General features: G+C 38.0%; 1 protein-coding gene across 1 annotated transcript; it reads left to right on the top strand.

Moving 5' to 3' along the window:
- The first annotated feature begins 15,035 nt into the window (after positions 1-15,035).
- On the top strand, positions 15,036-17,786 carry nkx2.5 (NK2 homeobox 5). The gene is made up of 2 exons (XM_067456676.1): positions 15,036-15,653; positions 16,667-17,786. Exons 1-2 carry the CDS (start codon positions 15,308-15,310, stop codon positions 17,266-17,268), a joined length of 948 nt encoding a protein of 315 aa, XP_067312777.1. The 5' UTR covers positions 15,036-15,307; the 3' UTR covers positions 17,269-17,786.
- Positions 17,787-19,823: the final 2,037 nt, after the last annotated feature.

Consider the following 19,823-nt stretch of genomic DNA (forward strand, 5'->3'; position numbering starts at 1 on the left):
CAAGATTTTTGGACTTGTTTGTTCAGCACATCCTACAGATGCTGGATTGGATTGAGATCTGGGAAATCTGGAGGCCAAGTCAAACCCTCAAACTCATGCTCCTCAAACTATATTCCTGAACCATTTCTACCTTGTGGCAGGACACATGCTTAGGTAGGTGGTACGTATCAAAGTAACATCCGAATGGATGGCAGGACCCAAGGTTTCCCAGCAGAACATTGCCCAAAGTATCACACTGCCTCAGCCATCATGCCTTCTTCCCATAGTGCATCCTGGTGCCATGTGTTCCACAGGTAAGCAACGCACACGCACCCGGCCATCCATGTGATGTAAAAGATTGATTGTGATGTGATTATTAGACCAGGCCACCTTCTTCCATTGCTCAGTGGTCCAGTTCTGATGCTGTTGTGCCCACTGTTGGTGCCAGTCAGGGTGTCCATGCTGACCCGTGCACCCTGACTGGTCTGCGGCTATGCAGCCCCACAGACAATAAACTATGATGCACTGTATTCTGACACATATCTTTCAAAACCAACATTAACTTCATGAACAATTTAAGTTCCAGTAGCTCACCTTTTCGCCTTACATGCATCACTGACCCATGACCCTGTCGCTGGTTTACCACTGTTCCTTCCTTGGACCACTTTTGATAGATACTGACCACTGCTGACTGAGAACACCCCGCAAGAGCTGCAGTTTTGGAGATGCTCTGACCCCGTCTAGCCATCACAATTTGGCCCTCGTCAAACACTCAAATCCTTATGCCTGCCTATTTTTCCTGCTTCTAACAAAATTACAAAATGTTCACTTGCTGCCTAATATATCCCACGCACTAACAGGTGCCGTAATGAAGAGATAATCAGTGTAATTTACTTAACCTGTCAGTGGCCATAATATGCATCATGTATTAAATCGCTGAATTACTTTTCAGATACATGTATGGGTGGATTGATGTATGGATGATGTATGATGCATTAAATTATTTAGGCTATATTTACCATAATAAAAAAAGTTGTATGTGTATTTCAGCTGTAATAAACAAGAAACTGTCAAAAATTGTCTCATCACAAACAAGCACAATCAGTCTCTTGATTTCCACAGTGAGGGTGATGGGTCCACACAGACATTAATCACAGTAAAACTCAATCCAAAACGGCCGGGAGTTTCTAAGAATCTGGTTTCTGTAAGGGGAAAAGGCACATTGATGTTGGTCAGGTCCACGTTGACTGAAGCCAGCGCTGATGATCTAAAGAGCGTTCTCTTGACTGGCACATAAAGCTGTCAGGGCGTGTGGCACAGGGTTGGCGCCAGGCTGAACTGCAGCTGCATCAAGCACCTCCACCAACCTCCTGCAGAAGCACTCAGATCATCGCAGCAGTGGGGAAAATACGCCGGAGTGGAATGAGACCACCGCACCGTAAACAGGCTCTCCTACACTCTGGTTTGAGCTCTCCTGTCATAGGCCTGAAGATCTATAAACAGGCTTTATGAGGCTCTGGTGGCTGTGGTCGAGCAGCAGGCGAACTGGTTCTCAGGCTGGGGCGCTGCAGTTAATATATGACAGGCCAGCACCACAACAAAGTGGCCATTCTGAATGCTGACGAATTTACTGAGCTGAAGGTGTGGGTGATCTGGTCAAAGACGTGTACAGTCAATCTCCCAAAGATCCCAAGGCTTTAGTTAAGCATAGCCACCGATTAAAATTTGTGTATGTTTTCCAAGAGATGGATTTTATATTTGATATGTTGTGTCCCTTACGAAAGGAAAATATATTTACCAATATATTATTTGAAATGTATTATAATATATTGTAAATACATGGAATAATATATTGATGGTATTATACAATATATTATATATTCCTGTATAAACCCCATATATGTGAATATATTCCCTAATGTATTACATGATATTTGCAATATATTTTTGTTTTGTAAGGGGTATTATGTGCTAAAGGATTGCTTTATCAATGATGTCTTTGATAGCATTCATGATACCTCAAACTTGCACTGCAGTAAGGAGGCAGAGACAGACACATCAGACACCATATTTTCACATCTAAACAACTAAAGGGACTGAAGAGCAAGGCCAAAAAACACAAAAATCTGCATGAATGTCTCAAATTAGTCAGGCTCTTCTCTTTGGATGACCTCGATCCTCGACGTAAAGCACTGCGTTTCTGCCCTCTAGCGGTCATTTATAGGCTATACAATGCCTGTGCAGTGGACATAAACTGCTTTATATAATTGTTTGCTTAGGGTAGAGTGGGGAAAACGCCCACTTAAGGACTGTGTATTTTTTCTTCTTCTGTGAAACGAAAGTTAAATGTGTCTGAAATTATCCTAGTTTTCAATGACAATAAAATAAATTAAAAACCATGTGTGAAAAATGTCCAGACTTTTCACGTTATTGGCTTTTTGACAAAAAATAAATTTAAAATAAAACGGGGGTGTTTTGCCCCACAGGTGGGGTCAAATTAGCCTGACAAGCCAGACCCACATCAAGATGTTTGGTCTGGAAACTCACCTTAGACAGCTCAATCCGAGGGGCGGGATAAACGGTTGTCTTTCAAACTCCCTCTGCACGCGATAGGATAGCGCTACCACCAACCAGAGCAACGGAAGTGAAGTGGAGCTTGTTGATAGATTAAACTTTCGCCATATCCGGTCGACTAAACTCCAAACACATCTTCCCTTTTTAAGAATGACTTCAGTGACGTTCTTTGTTCTTTTCTCAGAGAAAAGCTTAACTCCAAGTCTTCCAGAGTTGCGGTCAAAGCTGATCCGAATGACCGCCGTTCACCAGATTCTGTGTTTACTAAGCTCGCAAACACAACTGGGCTGTCATTATGTTAAGCCCACCGACTCTATACACAATGTGATTGGCCTGACCAGAGTTTGCCGTTTACAGCTCAGAAGGGTATTGAGAGTTGCTAGATGACACTCGCGGCAGATTAGATTTGCTGCCGCTAGGGTGCGTCTAGATTTCTAGGCTAGGGTCAAATGCCCTCACTCTGAAGAAAAGCTATTTGGTTTATAGATTTACAGCAAAAACCAGAGTACAAGCAGTTTTAGCTTAAATTTAAAAAGACAAGCCAAAATAATAGTAGATAAATATAAATATTTATAAATAAAAAATGCTAAAAATAGGCCTATTTGAAAAATATTGTTAGCTCAAGCTAACTGGCTAGCAAAGGATTATTATTATATTATTATATTTTCCTTAAATAATACGTTCTCCCTAACTGCAGGCCTAACTATTCTTATATCATATATATATATATATATATATATATATATATATATATATATATATATATATATATATATAAAAAAGCTTTAAAACACCCTTTTCGAAGGGTTTTCCCCCTTATTGCTTAAAATTCACTAAAAGAGGACATATTATGCCCCTTTTCACAAGATGCAATATACATTTCTGGTGTCCCCAGAATGTGTTGGGAAGTTTCATCTCAAAATAGCCCAATATCAATTATTATAGCTTGTCAAACATTTGGGTGTGAGCAAAACGTGCTTTTTGTGTGTGTCCCTTTAAATGCAAATGAACTGCTGCTGATCTTTTACATGAGCTTCAAAAACTCCATCAACAACAAATCAGGAGAATCTCACAAAAATGTCAGAAATACTTATGGAGTGCAGCCTTAATGTTTGAACCGGAGTCGGACACAGATGGAGAGATGGAGATGGTTTCTTAATAGTTACATACATTTGTGTTACGTTAGCTGTTGTAGAGTTGTTGATTCAACTCATCAACTAGCATGCACCGTCATGTTAATCTATAAATTGTTGTAAAGCTGCTAAATGAGCATTTATTAATTACGCATATGGTGAACATTTTTCTGGCTAAAACTAATGACATAGCTCTAGTCTCTGTGAATACGGTCAGAGACTACTTTAGCCATATTAGCCGTACAGCATTCTAGAGTTCTTGTTCTGGATATGAAGTTAGAGCACAAAGCATTGGTATTGACCCATCCTTCAGAAACTACTTTTTCTCAAATCAGCATTGTACTGACCCTCGTTGGTGAAGCAGTCAAGCGTAAAAATGATTTCCACAAATATATAACATTTTACCGACATTCTTCGGCACATTGCTTCAGAAATTAAATTTAACCACAGTGCGGATGCTGGGAGTCTATTGAGACTTGTATGTCTGTTGGTACATCCAGTAAAATGGTCTGTTTGGTGCAGACATTGTAGTACTCTAGTTTGCTGATACAACGAAAGGCCAAAACTCAACATGTCAACATCAACAACTTTTAAATGACAATATCCTGGCCGGACTACTGTTGTCACTGATATAAGTATTTGAAAATAACATGATTTCTTAATGTTTAGTGACATATCAGGGCCATTTTATGATTAATTGAAATACATTTTTTACATACAGTTCCTTTAAAGAACGCAACACACGTGTCTCGCAGACATCTTGTAGAATTCAACCAATCAGATGAAGACTTCAAAACTCGTGAAGTGTTTTCAGATAAGTGTGTCATATGCATCAGACATTCAGCTAATGGTCCGTTAGCATGACATCTGAGACTACATGATAGGAGGCAATGACTGGATCGCTTAATTGGATATGATCGGTTTGTGCGAATAAATCCCGCCTCATGTTTTTGCATGTTCCATGTGTCGAATCGGTCTGAATTAACAAAATGATGCCATTAAAGGGAAGACTAATAAAAAAAGTAACTAAATGAAATGTAATGAAAAGTTACACAACACCATTTTCAACAAAAAACGTTTTATGCTTTTTGTCTGTTCATTTAAAAAAGTTTTGGGGCCTTAAAAATGCAAACATTTGAATACAGGATTGTGCATGGACCGTGAGAACGAGGAATACTCGAATAACGCAAATGAAAAACTTTTCTGTTTTAAGTACATTGTTGTTGTGTAAACACACCCTTTGATAACAGTGATTTAGTTTCGCCAAAATCTAATTTGAAATGTCCTGAAAACATGTTGACATTGGGGTTTTAGTGAGCAAATCAGCTTGGGGAAATTATAGGCCTACATCTTTGTGATGGTAAGATGACCCCAACCTAATTTTGTCTCCTGACCATATCAGCACGTATGATTTTATTTGAATATCAACATTTCTGTGATTTAGTCAGTTTTTAGTTTAAATTATCTAATTGTGTGTCTCTGATAGTGATCTACGACATTGTATTATATTGAATATAAATTAACAAATATATCTGTCTATTTGTTAATGAGGGATTTGTGGGGACATTCAGGGCTTTTCAGAGATATCAAATGTTTGGAGGTTTCACCCTGACAACTGTCTCTCCGTGGTCTGAATGTTTTAAATTGACTGATCAAATTTAGCCCTCTTATGGAAATATGAAACTATTTTGTAATCATTTAAATCAGGAAAATGTTATGGGATTTCAAATCAAAATACGACTTTCTGTTATGAAACAGAGCATTGATTTCATACATGTCCACTGTAGAGGACACCAGGACTTACATCATGGCATATCAGGCACTTTGGAGACATAACAAGTGAATAGGAAAAGAAATTATATATCAATATTCTTATAAAAAATTATATATTCTTTTGAAAATATTCCCTACAATAACTCGCATTTTTGAACGTTAATGTAATGTTAATGGGACACAACATTACATTGATGTTCAATAATGCGAGTTATTATAGGGAATATAGGGAATATGCCTAAACATCCCCCACACCACTACACCACCACCACCACCAGCCTCACAGTAGCAAGGCATGATGGATCCATGTTCTCATTCTGTTTACACCAAAGTCTGATTCTACCATCTGAATGTCTCAACAGAAATCATCATCAAACCAGGCAACATTTTTCCAGTCTTCAACTGTCCAATTTTGTTGAGCTTGTGCAAATTGTAGCCTCTGTCCTATTTGTAGTGGAGATGAGTGGTATCCGGTGGGGTCTTCTGCTGTTGTAGCCCATCCGCCTCAAGGTTGTGCGTGTTGTGGCTTCACAAATGCTTTGCTGCATACCTCGGTTGTAACAAGTGGTTATTTCAGTCAAAGTTGCTCTTCTATCAGCTTGAATCAGTCGGCCCATTCTCCTCTGACCTCTACATCAACAAGGCATTTTCGCCCACAGGACTGCCGCATACTGGATGTTTTTCCCTTTTCACACCATTCTTTGTAAACCCTAGAAATGGTTGTGTGTGGAAATCCCAGTAACTGAGCAGATTGTGAAATACTCAGACCGGCCCGTCTGGCACCAACAACCATGTCACGCTCAAAATTGCTTCAATCACCTTTCTTTCCCATTCTGACATTCATTTTGGAGTTCAGGAGATTGTCTTGACCAGGACCACACCCCTAAACGCATTGAAGCAACTGCCATGTGATTGGTTGATTAGATAATTGCATTATTTGGAAATTGAACAGGTGTTCCTAATAATCCTTCAGGTGAGTGTATACTTCATAAAGTAAAATGTTATGTCATATCGGTTATATCTTTCATAACATCGTTGAGAATCATCCTGGATAAAAAAAGCTTGAAACCTAAAAATGTATTGGTGCCCCCATTTAAATGTATTAATAAATGGGTTTGGTGTCCTCCACAGAGGACATAGAATAACAGAGGAATAAAAGATTATTTTTCATAAATGTATTTTATTCCATTTGTTTCTTATGATTCAAACAATGTAATAGAGGATATATGACAGAGCATTGAGCTATGACATCACCGCAGACACGGGCTAGCATTTTAGCACTTACGGTTCCATCGTACCCTAGTCAATGAGTTTTTTTAAATGGTGTTTTGTTTAAAAGGCTGAAATAAGGTCTGTGGTGAACTAAAGCTCAAGACACTTTCACTTTTTATTTTAAAATGTAAAATACATCAGTATTACCCCACTCATGATTTTTACGCTGTTATGTATCTTGAAAAAAGGTGGTTGCTAACAAGCGGCTAAATGGGACTACAGAGGCAGTCGAGGAGTTTAAACGTCATCATGGTAAACAGGTGAACTCAGTCCGCTTTTACAGCCTTATTATGCTCATAATTGTGCTCTTATAAACAAACTCAAACGCTCTGGGAAAAAGTGCCAACCACCATTCATACCAAAAGAAGAACTTTCTCGGAAAAATAACCACTTGAGTGCGTGATCCCTTTTGTGCGTATAGTTTACGTTAGGGTGACCATATTTTGATTACCGAAAACCAGGACACTCGGCCCAGCAATGAGATACTCAAATGATACTCATACTTTACTCAAAGTAAAATACATTTCAATACATTTTAAGTTTCTGTATGAATAGAAAATTGTTATATTAGTGCCAGGACAAGACTTGAAAACAGGATATGTCCTGGGAAAACAGGACGTTTGGTCAGCCTAGTTTACATGTACAGACCTCACTTACCGGAAGTGATCTCGCTCTGAAGGCTGTTGGATATAGTGGTGTATTAGAGGTAAAAAAAATATATAAATACTGTTGGGTTTCTCACACAAACTGATTGTTTAGACATCAATGTGTCTTCACGAGCCGCAGGGTTTAATATGGATTTGTCTGTACATGTTTATTTTTACTCTCATAGAGGCATACATCACAATGTACTATACGACTGACAGACTGCAATTTTTAAAATCTTAACAGTTCAAAATCTTAACTGTTAAAAATTAAAAATCAAAATTTAAAGTTAAAAATCTTCATTTGTGTTCTACTGAAGAAACAAAGTTACCTATATCTTGGATGCCCTGGGGGTAAGCAGATAAACATCACATTTTAATTTTTTGGGTGAACTATGCCTTTAAGTTGATTGTAATATGCCTTCATTTTATGTTTTTTTAATCTGTTTTCCCCATAGACATGACATGCAGTAAAAAAAAACTAGTACATTGACATTTACATTTAATCATTTAGCACACGCTTTTATCCAAAGCGACTTACAAACTAGTAGGCTTTCGTTCCCTCGATTTATGAATCGTGCACACATTTTACTAATTCATTCCTTTGATTCATAAATCGTGCACACATTTTACTAATTCGTTCCCTCGATTTGCTAAATCATGCACACGTTTTAACTAATTTGTTCCCTCGATTTACTCAATCGTGGATACTATTTATAAATCAAGGGAACTAATTAGTAAAATGATAGTTCTTCTCAGTAAGATTTACCTTTTGTTCACAACATGTGAACGTTACCACCCCTGAGGTCTGAAATGGGACATTTAATTGGATTAAATTAAATGGATTAAATGGAAAATGAACATTAAATGGATATTCCAATGTCTAACCCAAGCAGCAACCTTCCGGTCTCTCTCTTGAATTTAACTCGGAAATTACTGCAATTCATTAACTGGCAACTAGAGGCTGGCTTCAAAAAGGAGTCAATCCAATAAGATTCAGGCCAACTTTACAGCCGAAAAATTAAAAAAACCTGGTACAAAAAGTGGTTTTGGTCTATGGCTGCATCCAAAACCTGGAAAATTCTGCCTTCGGAGGACACATTTTAAGGAAGGAAGGAATCAAGGCACATCCGAATCTAATGTTAGCTTCACTTCCTGTCTCCTGAGAGACCTTCATCTAGATTTTGATATCCCACAATCCTGTGCTTTTCATTCAGTGACAGTTGAGCTGAAGGAAAAAGATTGCCTCCAAAAGTTGCGTCCACTGGTTAGTTTGAAGTTTTTAACCAACATATTCCTCTTCTAATTAAATATGTGTTTAGTTCTCACCAAAGCTCGCTCTATTTTGCTGTAGATCATTGAACTGTTACACTGCCTTAGAAGTCTGTCCGAAATGCTGCCTCAAACCATTGTCTCATAAAGCAGTGAGGCAACATATGTCTGCTGCCAAGGTTTTCGGACGCAGTGTACATAAAGTGCATAAAACTGTGAGGGGTTTTTAATTATCTTAAGCCTTAAAGTTCTGTAAATTAAATGTGTAGCCACTTGAGTGACAGGTGGAGAAGCACTCACTTCCTGATGGCTGAGCAAACTCAAGGTGGTAATCTAGCACTAGGAAAGCGTTCCACCCATAGGGGCGGCCATTGCTAACCAAGCCATCACCTGCTGTTAGCATCCCATTGACTCCCATTCATTCACTTTGACAGTGAATAACTTTACATCTGAGGCGTTTAAAGACTCCATTTGTCCATTGTTTATTTCTAAAGAAACACGACAATGCATAAAAGGCTCCATTACCTTGTATCTTACACTATCGCCCCGCAGAAGCTGTTTTTGTAAAAATAGGCTAACGATTGCGTCATAACCAACGCGACTCTGTCGCACAGTTGAGAAATTACCGTATAGACCTGAGGAGACGCTCGCAGGCAATCTTTTACTGTCTATGAGACAGTCGGGGGGGACGTGGAGAGATAAAGTCTGATGGTAAATGGACTGCATTTATATAGCGCTTTTATCAAAAGCGCTTAACATTTTTGCCTCACATTCACCCATTCATACCGACGGCGATGTCAGCCATGTAAGGCGCCATCCAGCTCGTCGGGAGCAGCTGGGGTTAGGTGTCTTGCTCATGGACACTTCGACACTTGGTCAAGTGGAACCGGGGATTGAACCACCAACCTTCTGGTTTGTAGACAACCTACATGAACCACTGAGACACTGCCGCCTGATAAAGTCAAGGGAGAAGAATGGAGAGAAGCCCATGGTGAGCCAAAAGCAACGGGAGAAAATTTTTTAAACAACGGGATTCAGATTTCACTTTCCACAACTACTAGAAGACCTACAACTGTCAGACAGGAGGCTCACGTCACATCTACGTCGTCAAGCTCAGTCTGAGCCTGCGCAGTTCGCTCAGCCATCAGGAAGTGAGTGCTCCTTTACTGACCTCACTTTCCGCCGTTGAAGTTAATGGGATAGCTCTGTCCATTTCTTTTACTGTCTATGAGCAAACTGCACCGGCTCAGACTGAGCTTGACGACGTAGACGTGACGTGAGCAACCTGTCTGACAGTTGTAAGTCTTCTAGTAGTTGTGGAAAGTGAAATTTGAATCACGTTGTTTAAATGTTTTGTCCCGTTGCTTTTGGCTCACTATGGGCTTCTCCCCATTCTTCTCCCTTGACTTTATCAGACTTTGTGTCTCCACGTCCCCCCGACTGTCTCATAGAAAGTAAAAGATTGCCTGCGAGCGTCTCCTCAGGTCTATACGGTAATGTCTCTACTGTGCGACAGAGTCGAGTTGGTTATGATGCAATCGTTAGTCTATTTTTACAAAAACAGCTTCTGCGGGGTGATAGTGTAAGATACAAGGTAATGGAGCCTTTTATACATTGTTGTGTTTCTTTAGAAATAAACAATGAACAAATGGAGTCGTTAAACGCCTCAGATGTAAAGTTATTCACTGTCAAAGTGACTCAAAAATGAATGGGAGTCAATGGGATGCTAACAGCAGGTGATGGCTTGGTTAGCAATGGCCGCCCCTATGGGTGGAATGCTTTCCGAGTGCTAGATGACCCCCTTGGTTGGGACGGCCGGCTCCGCCCACTTTGGGCTTCAAAAATGCTCTTCAGGAACCTATGGGTGATGTCACGGACAATACGCCCATTATTATATACAGTCTATGGTCCAACCTGTCTGGAATGCAGCAGATAGCCTAGCTTTAGCTTTTTACTTCTGGCAACTGCACTTAATAGTCTTCAAAATATGTGAAAATTATCTTGATGGACAAAACATAAGTATCAAAAAGTTTTATTGAACAGCTTGTTTTTTGCGTTAATTCAAGCCTATGGAAAAATCTTACTGGGTATTTGTCGAGGGAATCAGTGTGATGCTAATTGCCAGGTAGCCTACGCGATGACGTCATAACTTCTGTTTCATGCCGACTTTAAACTTAAGTTGTTCAGCTTTTGCCTGAACTGTGTTACCAAATATGTGATCTTTAAAGAATAAACTACCAAACAGATATTTGTTAATATATGTTTTTGTATATAGAAACGTTTTACCCTGTCGGCTCTGTTGACCTTGTGCAGGCCTGCATGAATGAAACAGTGACACTGCTATGTTAAAATCTGCCACCAGGAGGCGGAGTAAAACAAAACTACAGGACAGAAAAAAATAGCAAACGAGGCTAACAAAGTTTAATTTCACAGTTTAACTAAATGTCAAAAAAAAAAAGTAAAATAGAGTGATATAGGCCTATAAATAAATAATATAAAGAATAAATGGTCTCCACCGTAAAAGTCTAAACTCCACATCCGTGGCATTCCATGAATTCGGCAGCCGGATGGTCCGTGAAACCATACGGCAGGAACCAGCTGCAAAAGCCTCTTTTCATTATGATTAATATAGTTACAAAGCCTTTTTTGAAATGTGAGCATATGAACATGTTTCTGTGCGAGCGAGTAGCCTAGTCAAAACTATTCTGAACCTTCCAACGCAGAGCAGGTCATCTGTCTCCCTCAGGGAGCAATCATGTTACTGTCTGCCCCGACTAATCCACTGCCAAAGCTCTGAACATGAGCTATAAAGAAAATTGTTATTGCCCGAGAAATGGAAGACAAATGATCCGATGACAACACGTGCAGCGTTACAATAACCGTAATGATTTTCTTATTCTCTTCTTCATTCAATATATTTCAGGTACCGGTCGAAATCATTCAAGAAACACTTCTGATTAGGCTATTATCAGTTGTGCTGCTTAATATTTTTTGTGGAAACTGTGATTAAAATGGGCAATGTATCATGATGTCCACAAAAAAGCAGCAAAAACGGTTTTCAACATTTATTATAATAAGAAATTATTTTAGGATGATTTCTGAAGGATCACGTGACACTGAAGACTGGCGCACATGCATACAATTTTAAATATATTTAAATAAAATAGATATTTTCAATTGTAATAATAGGCTATGCTATATAATAATATTTCTGTTTTGCTGTATTTTTGATCAAATTAATGTAGCGATGGTGAGATTAAGACACTTTTAAAAAGCATTCAAAAACACTTAATTAGTTTTGTTTTGCATTGTATAACTCTGTGCATTTGCTTATTTCAATTTATTTAAATACTGGAAATTAATAATGTGCACTTGACTTCCAGGGATCAATAAAATGTACAATGACAATAAAATAACATTTTCAGCAATCCCCATATAAAAGACTAATATGTCTCTTTAGATTTTCATTCCTTTATGTGTCCTGTACTATTAATAATTTAACTGACAGATGTCGCAAAACTGGATAAACCCACTAGGGAAAGAACAAAACAACCAGGTCTTGTTTTTTTATTGAAAAAATAATGTTAGCCTATTGCAAAAACATGATAAACAAATTAATGAAAAAATTAAATTAAATATTTTAATACGTAATTAAATGTGGGGGGGGGGGGGGGGTTAATCACTACGTTATGGGGACAAAGATGGCAATATCCGGAATCCTTATCCTTGTGGGGACATTTTTTGGTCCCCATGAGGAAAAAATATTATAAATCGTAGGCTACAGAAGGAGTTTTTTTGAGAAAGTAAAAATGCAGAATGTTTCCTGTGATGGCTAGGTTTAGCCGCAGGGGCAGTGTAGGGGGATAGAAAATGCGGTACTTTGTAGCCTACAGTATAAAAACCATTACGCCTAAGTCCCCATAAAACATGGAAACACTACGTGTGTGTGTGCGTGCGTGCGTGCGTGCGTGCGCGCGCGCGCGCGCAGAAAGTTTAAAAAAGTTAACTTTCTTGATAGCTCTTAAAAGAGCCATGTTTGTTTTTTTTAGTGTAAAGAACCTCTTAATAATCTCAAGACCTTTGTCATTATTTTGTCCATTTTTAAAGGTTCTCCAGATGCCAATAAAAACATAGCCTATTTTTGTTTTTGTTGTGCGTGTCATATGCACGCGAAAAAAACAGCGTATCATATGCACGCCGAAATGAGTTTTGGCGTTTACATTCCACGACATTGCACACTCGTCCTATTTATACGCATTTACATGTGATCGGGTTGGTCAAACAGTTGAAGCCCTGAACTTACTGCCTCTTCGTCTGAGCGTGTCGAATAAAGAGCATTAAAGATGCCCAGCCGCAGCAGCAGGTCTTCTGGCACGAGCTTCCTTCATCAGGTGTTAAAGTTGGAAGTGATTGACAGGGATGAAGAGCGGCGGAAAGAGTCAGTGCTCTCATCACTGCAGCAGACTCATTTAGATAACACCCATCTCACCCCTCTGCCACATCATTTCCTAAACAGGTCGGCCTACAGGAAGTTTTCAAGAACGTTATCCAACTCTTTATCTGCTCCAAATGCGCTGTTGAAAGACAAACCTTCAGATGCATGTGCTTTGGGGGAGTTTGTGCCTTCTTCTCTTAACCATGTAGTCTGTCATAATATTTATTTCAGAAATGCATCAAACAAGACGAATTATTCGAGCAACCCCTGTCTCAGAAAATCGTGGTAAACGCTCGGAAACATTTGCAAGTTTTCAGCTCCATCCGTCACAAGGACTGTCACTAACTGCAGAAGAGGAGATGCTCAATAAATCATCGTGATGCAAAGCAGTTTCCATAAGCTGCAGAGTCAGTTTACTTTATTTCACCAATTATTGCAGCTGGATAAGGGAGTGTTGATTCGCTCATAGAGAAAAGTGCTTGCGTCCATTTATCAGAAACGCCTGTCTGAGACGCAGACACAGATTTTCTCCAAAACTATAAACATGAAGCTCTATAGTGCAGACACGGGCTGCACCATTTACAGCATTAACCGTCCGTGAGAGATCGAATCAACGATAATACTGTCTGTCTCTGCACAAAAGCACAACTCATGGCTAATATTATCAAGAGGACCGGTAGTCCTTCCCTTCTGCAAAAACCTGAATTACTTTTATAGGTGTTTTGTTGCAGTGCAATCACTAATGAAGATAATGCGCTAGGCCTACTTAATATGCAATTGCGTATAGAGTAGCCCATGATAGGATAGAAATGTGTTATAATGTCAAAGAATACTTTATTCAATAAAAGTGAAAAAAATGCATATACATAAACGGTAACACTTTATTTTAAGATGACATCGCACGTTAGTACGTGTATGTAGGCATACTCACCATGCAATAACAGTAGCTAAATTATGCAGTAACTAACCCTAAACCAAACCCTTGAGTACAATGCAACCAAATATTTGTGCGTAACACTTTATTTTACAGTGTCCTTGTTACACGTTAAATTTAGTTATTGTAGGCCTATATTCATAATTATAAATGAGCGCGGAAGTTACGCGGACTAGTGTTATTAGGCTACTTAACATATGCAACAATGTAAAATAAAGTTTTATCAAATATGGATGAAATAATGATTGATTAATTGAATTAAATAAAGACTCATTAAAAAATTAAATTATTTTTCATTAAATTATCAGTTAACATAAGATGTCCAAACCAGGGTAACATGCAGTGTAAAGTGTTAACAAATTTGAAAGTACAATCAACTTGGATGTTTAAGTCATTTCAACTTAAATTAGCTATACATTAAACTGACTTAAAATAATAGCTAATAATAATAATAATAAGTTGAATCTTGTATAACAAGAAACTATCAATCACAAACGTCTACTTTGGACTAATTTCATTCCCATTTCCGCCACATAGGTCTATATTTTCTATGAATTGACACATGTTGCTCTTCTGCTTCATGCGGCTGTTCGGCGTGGGTGGGTTTCTGGTTTGTTGTCATCTGTTATCACGTCTTGATAACAAACCCAGTGGCACCAGAATCTTTCAGTGGTAGACAGTTGGGTTTGTCATTGCAGGTTTCAGGTTCCAGCAATGGCAGTGTCTTATCCCTTGGAGAAAACTCCTCTCTGGCTCGGAGTTTCCTCTGGATTAAGCAATTAAGAAGAAATAAACAAACCGAGAGCGAGAGCCAGTTCCAGGCAAAAGGCCCATTTACCGCGTCACGGCCCTATGATTAAAACGGGTCATCCATCTTTAGAACTTACAAACTTCACTTTACCACCATGAAAAAGCATCAAACTGCATTGCAATAAAAACAGGCAACGGATCAGTTCAGACCATTAAAAGACAACAGCAATGCGATTTGTTTGTGTTAGTAAAGTTGTTAAAATTGGTGGAAATTGTTTCTTATGTACATACATGCATTGAAAGTGATTTTAATATTATCCGTTATTGACCAATAAAAAGCTGTAAAATGTTGAACGCGCGGCTGACCCCGCCCTCAGCCTCACTACAGCAGCCTATGCCGTCATTTCGATTTACCTTACACCCCGAAAGTGTGTTATGAGGGGTCTGTTAGAAAGATGAACGTGCTTAGACCTCTAAACACAACAGATTAACCCTATTCATTAAACGAGGCACCCCTGATGCCCAAGAGGACCATCACTCCATGGCAATGTTCTCCAGCCAGATGACTTCCACTCCTTTCTCAGTGCGGGACATACTGAACCTGGAGCAGAATCAGGAGGACTTGGTCTCTCTGGACATGTCTCAGCGGCTGGACAGTGCTCTTATTCCGACCTCATCCTGCATGCTGTCCACTTTCAAACAGGAGCAGTTCATGGAAATGCCATCCGGAGCCTCTCTCTTCAGCGAAGACCTGCAGGACGACAAAAGCAACAAAAACAGCTCTCTGAACTTCGGCACTGCTGCCTTTTATGGGAAGAATTTCCTAGAGATGGACTATGTTAAAGACGCAAAGACGGATGACACGTTTGAAGACAAAGAGAAAAAAGGTGAGCGGTCTGGACATTTATTGTTTCCTGTTTATTTCAAATCTCAAATGGAAATGGAAAAGAAAACTGGTAGCCTAATACTTTACAATAAGGTTTCTTCAGTTAACATTGGTTAAGAATGAACAGTAGCCATATTATAATCTTAATCGAACTATTTAGCCTTCTAATAAATTATTAAAATCAAAAGTTACTTATTTGTGGAACATTAACAAACAATGAAACACAGTAGCTTTATTAAGTAACATTAACAAAGATGAATAAATACTGTAACATGTTTTGTTCATTGTTAGTTATTGTTAGATAATACATGAACTAATGCTAACTAATGTTGTATTGTTTAAACATTTGCGAGTTTTCCAAAGAATTTCCACATGTCTCCATCAATTATAACCTAATATGCTAATTAATTAGGAAATATGAATTATTAGGAAGTTAATTTTTGTTTTTATTATTTTTATTCAGCTTTTGAAATATATAATGGTTTTCACCTGAAAATAAAGTTAATGATTAAATGGACAAAATTCAAGTGCTGCATATTTTTTTTAAGTACAATACACTTTAAGCCATTTAAACGTAAATTACATTAAACTGGCTTATATATATATATATATATATATATATATATATATATATATATATATATATATATATATATATATATATATATATATATATATAACTTAGGCCTATAAAAAAGTTGAAAACTGATGACTTATTTTGATGAGTTAAAGCATGTTGTCATAATTTGTCAACTTTTTTAATCCAAGAGATTCAAATGTTTCAGTATTCAGTGAAAAGGTCATTGCACTTTTTAAATTATTATTGTTATTATGATTATGATTATGATTATTATTAATCCATAATAATAATAATAATAATAATAATAATAATAATAATAATAATAATAATAATAAATCAAGTAGCCAAGAAATAAATCGAAAGATAATTTAACTGTATGCCCAAGTAAATGCTATCAATTAAATAAATCATGATTAATGACCGACTCTTTTCAGACATCAGCTGTTCTCAGGACGATCCGAGTGAAGAGCTGAAGCTGGATGATGCGGATCGACCCAAACAGAGGAAGAGGAGGAAGCCCCGCGTCCTCTTCTCTCAGGCGCAGGTGTACGAGCTGGAGCGCCGCTTCAAACAGCAGAAATACCTCTCTGCGCCTGAGAGAGATCATTTAGCCAACGTGCTCAAACTTACCTCCACACAGGTGAAGATCTGGTTCCAGAACAGACGCTACAAGTGCAAGCGGCAGCGTCAGGACCAGACCCTGGAGATGGTGGGCATAGCCCCGCCGAGACGCATCTCGGTGCCGGTTTTGGTTCGGGATGGCAAACCGTGCCTTGGAGACACGTCCACTTATAACACCTCGTATAATGTGGGGATCAATCACTTCACCTACAACACCTACCCTGCGTTTAGTAATTTCCCGAGTCCAGGCAACACGAACTACTCATGCAACTATCCATCGAGCATGTCCAGCATCCAGCCCTCACAGCCCAACAGCAGCTACATGAACTTTGGGGTTGGGGATCTAAATAACGTCCAGGCTTCTTTTCAGTCCGGCAGCGCGGTGCCCTCACTACACGGCATCCGAGCTTGGTGAAGAAAAGCCGACACTTACTGCATGAGTCATCTCTGTGGACTTTTTACACTCAAACAACATTTGCATTATCGAGTAGCCCATTATTTGAATAGACCGAATCCGGACCGGAATGGTTTTGCGCTGTCAGATACAAGAATCGTCCCTAGGCTTTAATAGATTTCTTTGAAAACTGTCTGAATAATTTGCTTGCACTTGAGTAAAATGACGAGAGATTAACCGCACGTATATAATTTATAATTTTCACCTATTATAAGAGCCTCTCGTGCAAAGTTACCAAGGTTTCTTTCTTTCTTTCTTTCGAATTTTAAACAAATAATAATTTATAATAGCCCAATGATAGCCTAGAAAAACAATATATAAAAGGACATCAATGAACTAAAGGCTGTAAGCGTTATTTCTTTTCTTTTTCTATAGAAAGTAGCCTACCGCACGAATTATTAAGGTTTGTTATTATTGCCTTTGTAAGTTTGATATGTAAACTTTTCGAAAGAAAATAATAAAGGCGTTTTAAGAATGTATTCAATTATTATTTGGTTTTTGTAGAATAACAATACAAATATTAACACAACAACAGCGATATAGGCGTACTAATAATTAACATTTGTTGTAACTATATGCGATTCCTGTTTACGAATTAGCCTATATTCAAACACTTTGTTAATAATGCTAATTTTACTAGTGAATAATTACTATTATTAGCCTATTCTTGCGCATCTTCATATTCTTATTCTTAATATAGTTTTATCTTAATTAATAGAACAAGATGGTATAATTTGATACAGAAAAAGTAAGCTTAGATATTTTAAAATATACATTTCACGTTCACTTGTGTTTTTTGTTTTTGTTTTTCAAAGATGAACCTGTGTTTGTTTATACACTCAGAAAAAAAAGGTACAAACGCTGTCTGGGGTGGTACACCTTTGTACCTAAAGAGTGCTTATTAAGGTATTGGTTCCAAAAGTGTAGCCTATATATTAGGTAGGCTACGTCCCAGTGTGTTCGGAGAGGATATGCCTAATACCTAGGCTTAACGTCTTGAAATAATCCCAAATTGCAAACGCTTCAGACGACATTTTTTTGTTTAGCGTGTCATGTGATTTGATTTGACAGGTCATCAGAATAAAACACTTTGACCCGATTAGCGAGCTTCGGGTGCGATGTTTGTGTCATGGCGATGATCAGTCCAGTTCGACACCAGCCCAGATTAATGTTAAACTATCACTCAAGGACAAAAAGGTTCGGAAACACTTTATGTTACATAGTAATAACAGTTATGTAACCATAAACAAAACCATAATCCTATAGGCTACTATAACCCTTTAGTAAGTGCATGTTGTTCATCAATATTACTCAGTGCTTTATTACATTGCACTGTAAAAAATTTGTGGTGGTTTTTGTTGGTTTAACTTAAAAAAGTAAGTAACCTGGTTGCTTTAAAATTTTGAGTTTATTGAAATTAAAAATTTGAGTTGATACAATGAAGGAAATTAGTTTAATAAATAGAAACTCAAAATATTTTTGTATCTGAACCACATAAAAAATGTGATAAATCATGAAAATAGCACAATTTGGCATGTTTCACTGCATCATCAGAAATAACACACACATAATTACCCAATATGCTTGCAAAATCTTTAAATAATATTTGAATAAAGGTTGTCGAATCTCAAAAAATGTTCATTGTATTAACTCAAAATTTTAATTTCAATGAACTCAAAATTTTAAGGCAACCAGGTAACTTTTTTTCTAAATCATTGTGTATGACACCTTAAAATATTCTAACCTTAAAAGTTCTGACAGGCGCTTCACTAAGCTTCCCATCATGTGATCATGTAGTTTTAATGATTTATGTTTGTTTTAATTCATGAATAAATTTACATGAATTTAACAGCTCGTAAACACATTATCACATAATGTATAGCAAACATCTCTCTTATATAAAACCTTTTTTTTTTGGCATAAGGTGTTCTTTGAGTCAAGAACCCTTAGAACCCCACTGAACCTTTTTTAAGAGTGTAAACTTTATATCACACCCATCCTCAAAAAGTTTTGTTGATAGCAGCACCTATAACTTAATTGAATTTGTTTGTGTGTTATCATTGTAAAGGCCGGTGTTCCACTTGATTGACAACACCAAAGTGCTCTGCTTAGTGTGCAGAATGGCACAATTTGCTTGACATAGAGAGGTAAGGGTGCATGGCTGCGCATGCAAAGACTTAGATGGAGGACGCAAGGAGATCCACATTTGCTGCCACTTCAAACGAGTAATTGATTGTTCTTGTGCATCTCTCTGGCCTCTCCACACATATCAGTAAACACAATTCCGCATCTCCGCCACATCTACCCAGAGCCGAGCCAGCATATACTTACAGATGAAATACAATCGAAAGCATATACTGTGGAAATGATCATTTCGAGTCAAATATGGGGCCACTGAGAGGTAAAGGGAAAGGTCACACAGTTACAATAGTGGCCCACTCCTCAGAGGCGTTGAAAAGAACAAGTCAGATAACATGGACGCACATCTCTAAAAATAACAGACCTTGTCCTCCGTC

The sequence above is a fragment of the Pseudorasbora parva genome, chromosome 11 (assembly GCF_024679245.1).
Source record: "Pseudorasbora parva isolate DD20220531a chromosome 11, ASM2467924v1, whole genome shotgun sequence".
Taxonomy (NCBI): domain Eukaryota; kingdom Metazoa; phylum Chordata; class Actinopteri; order Cypriniformes; family Gobionidae; genus Pseudorasbora; species Pseudorasbora parva.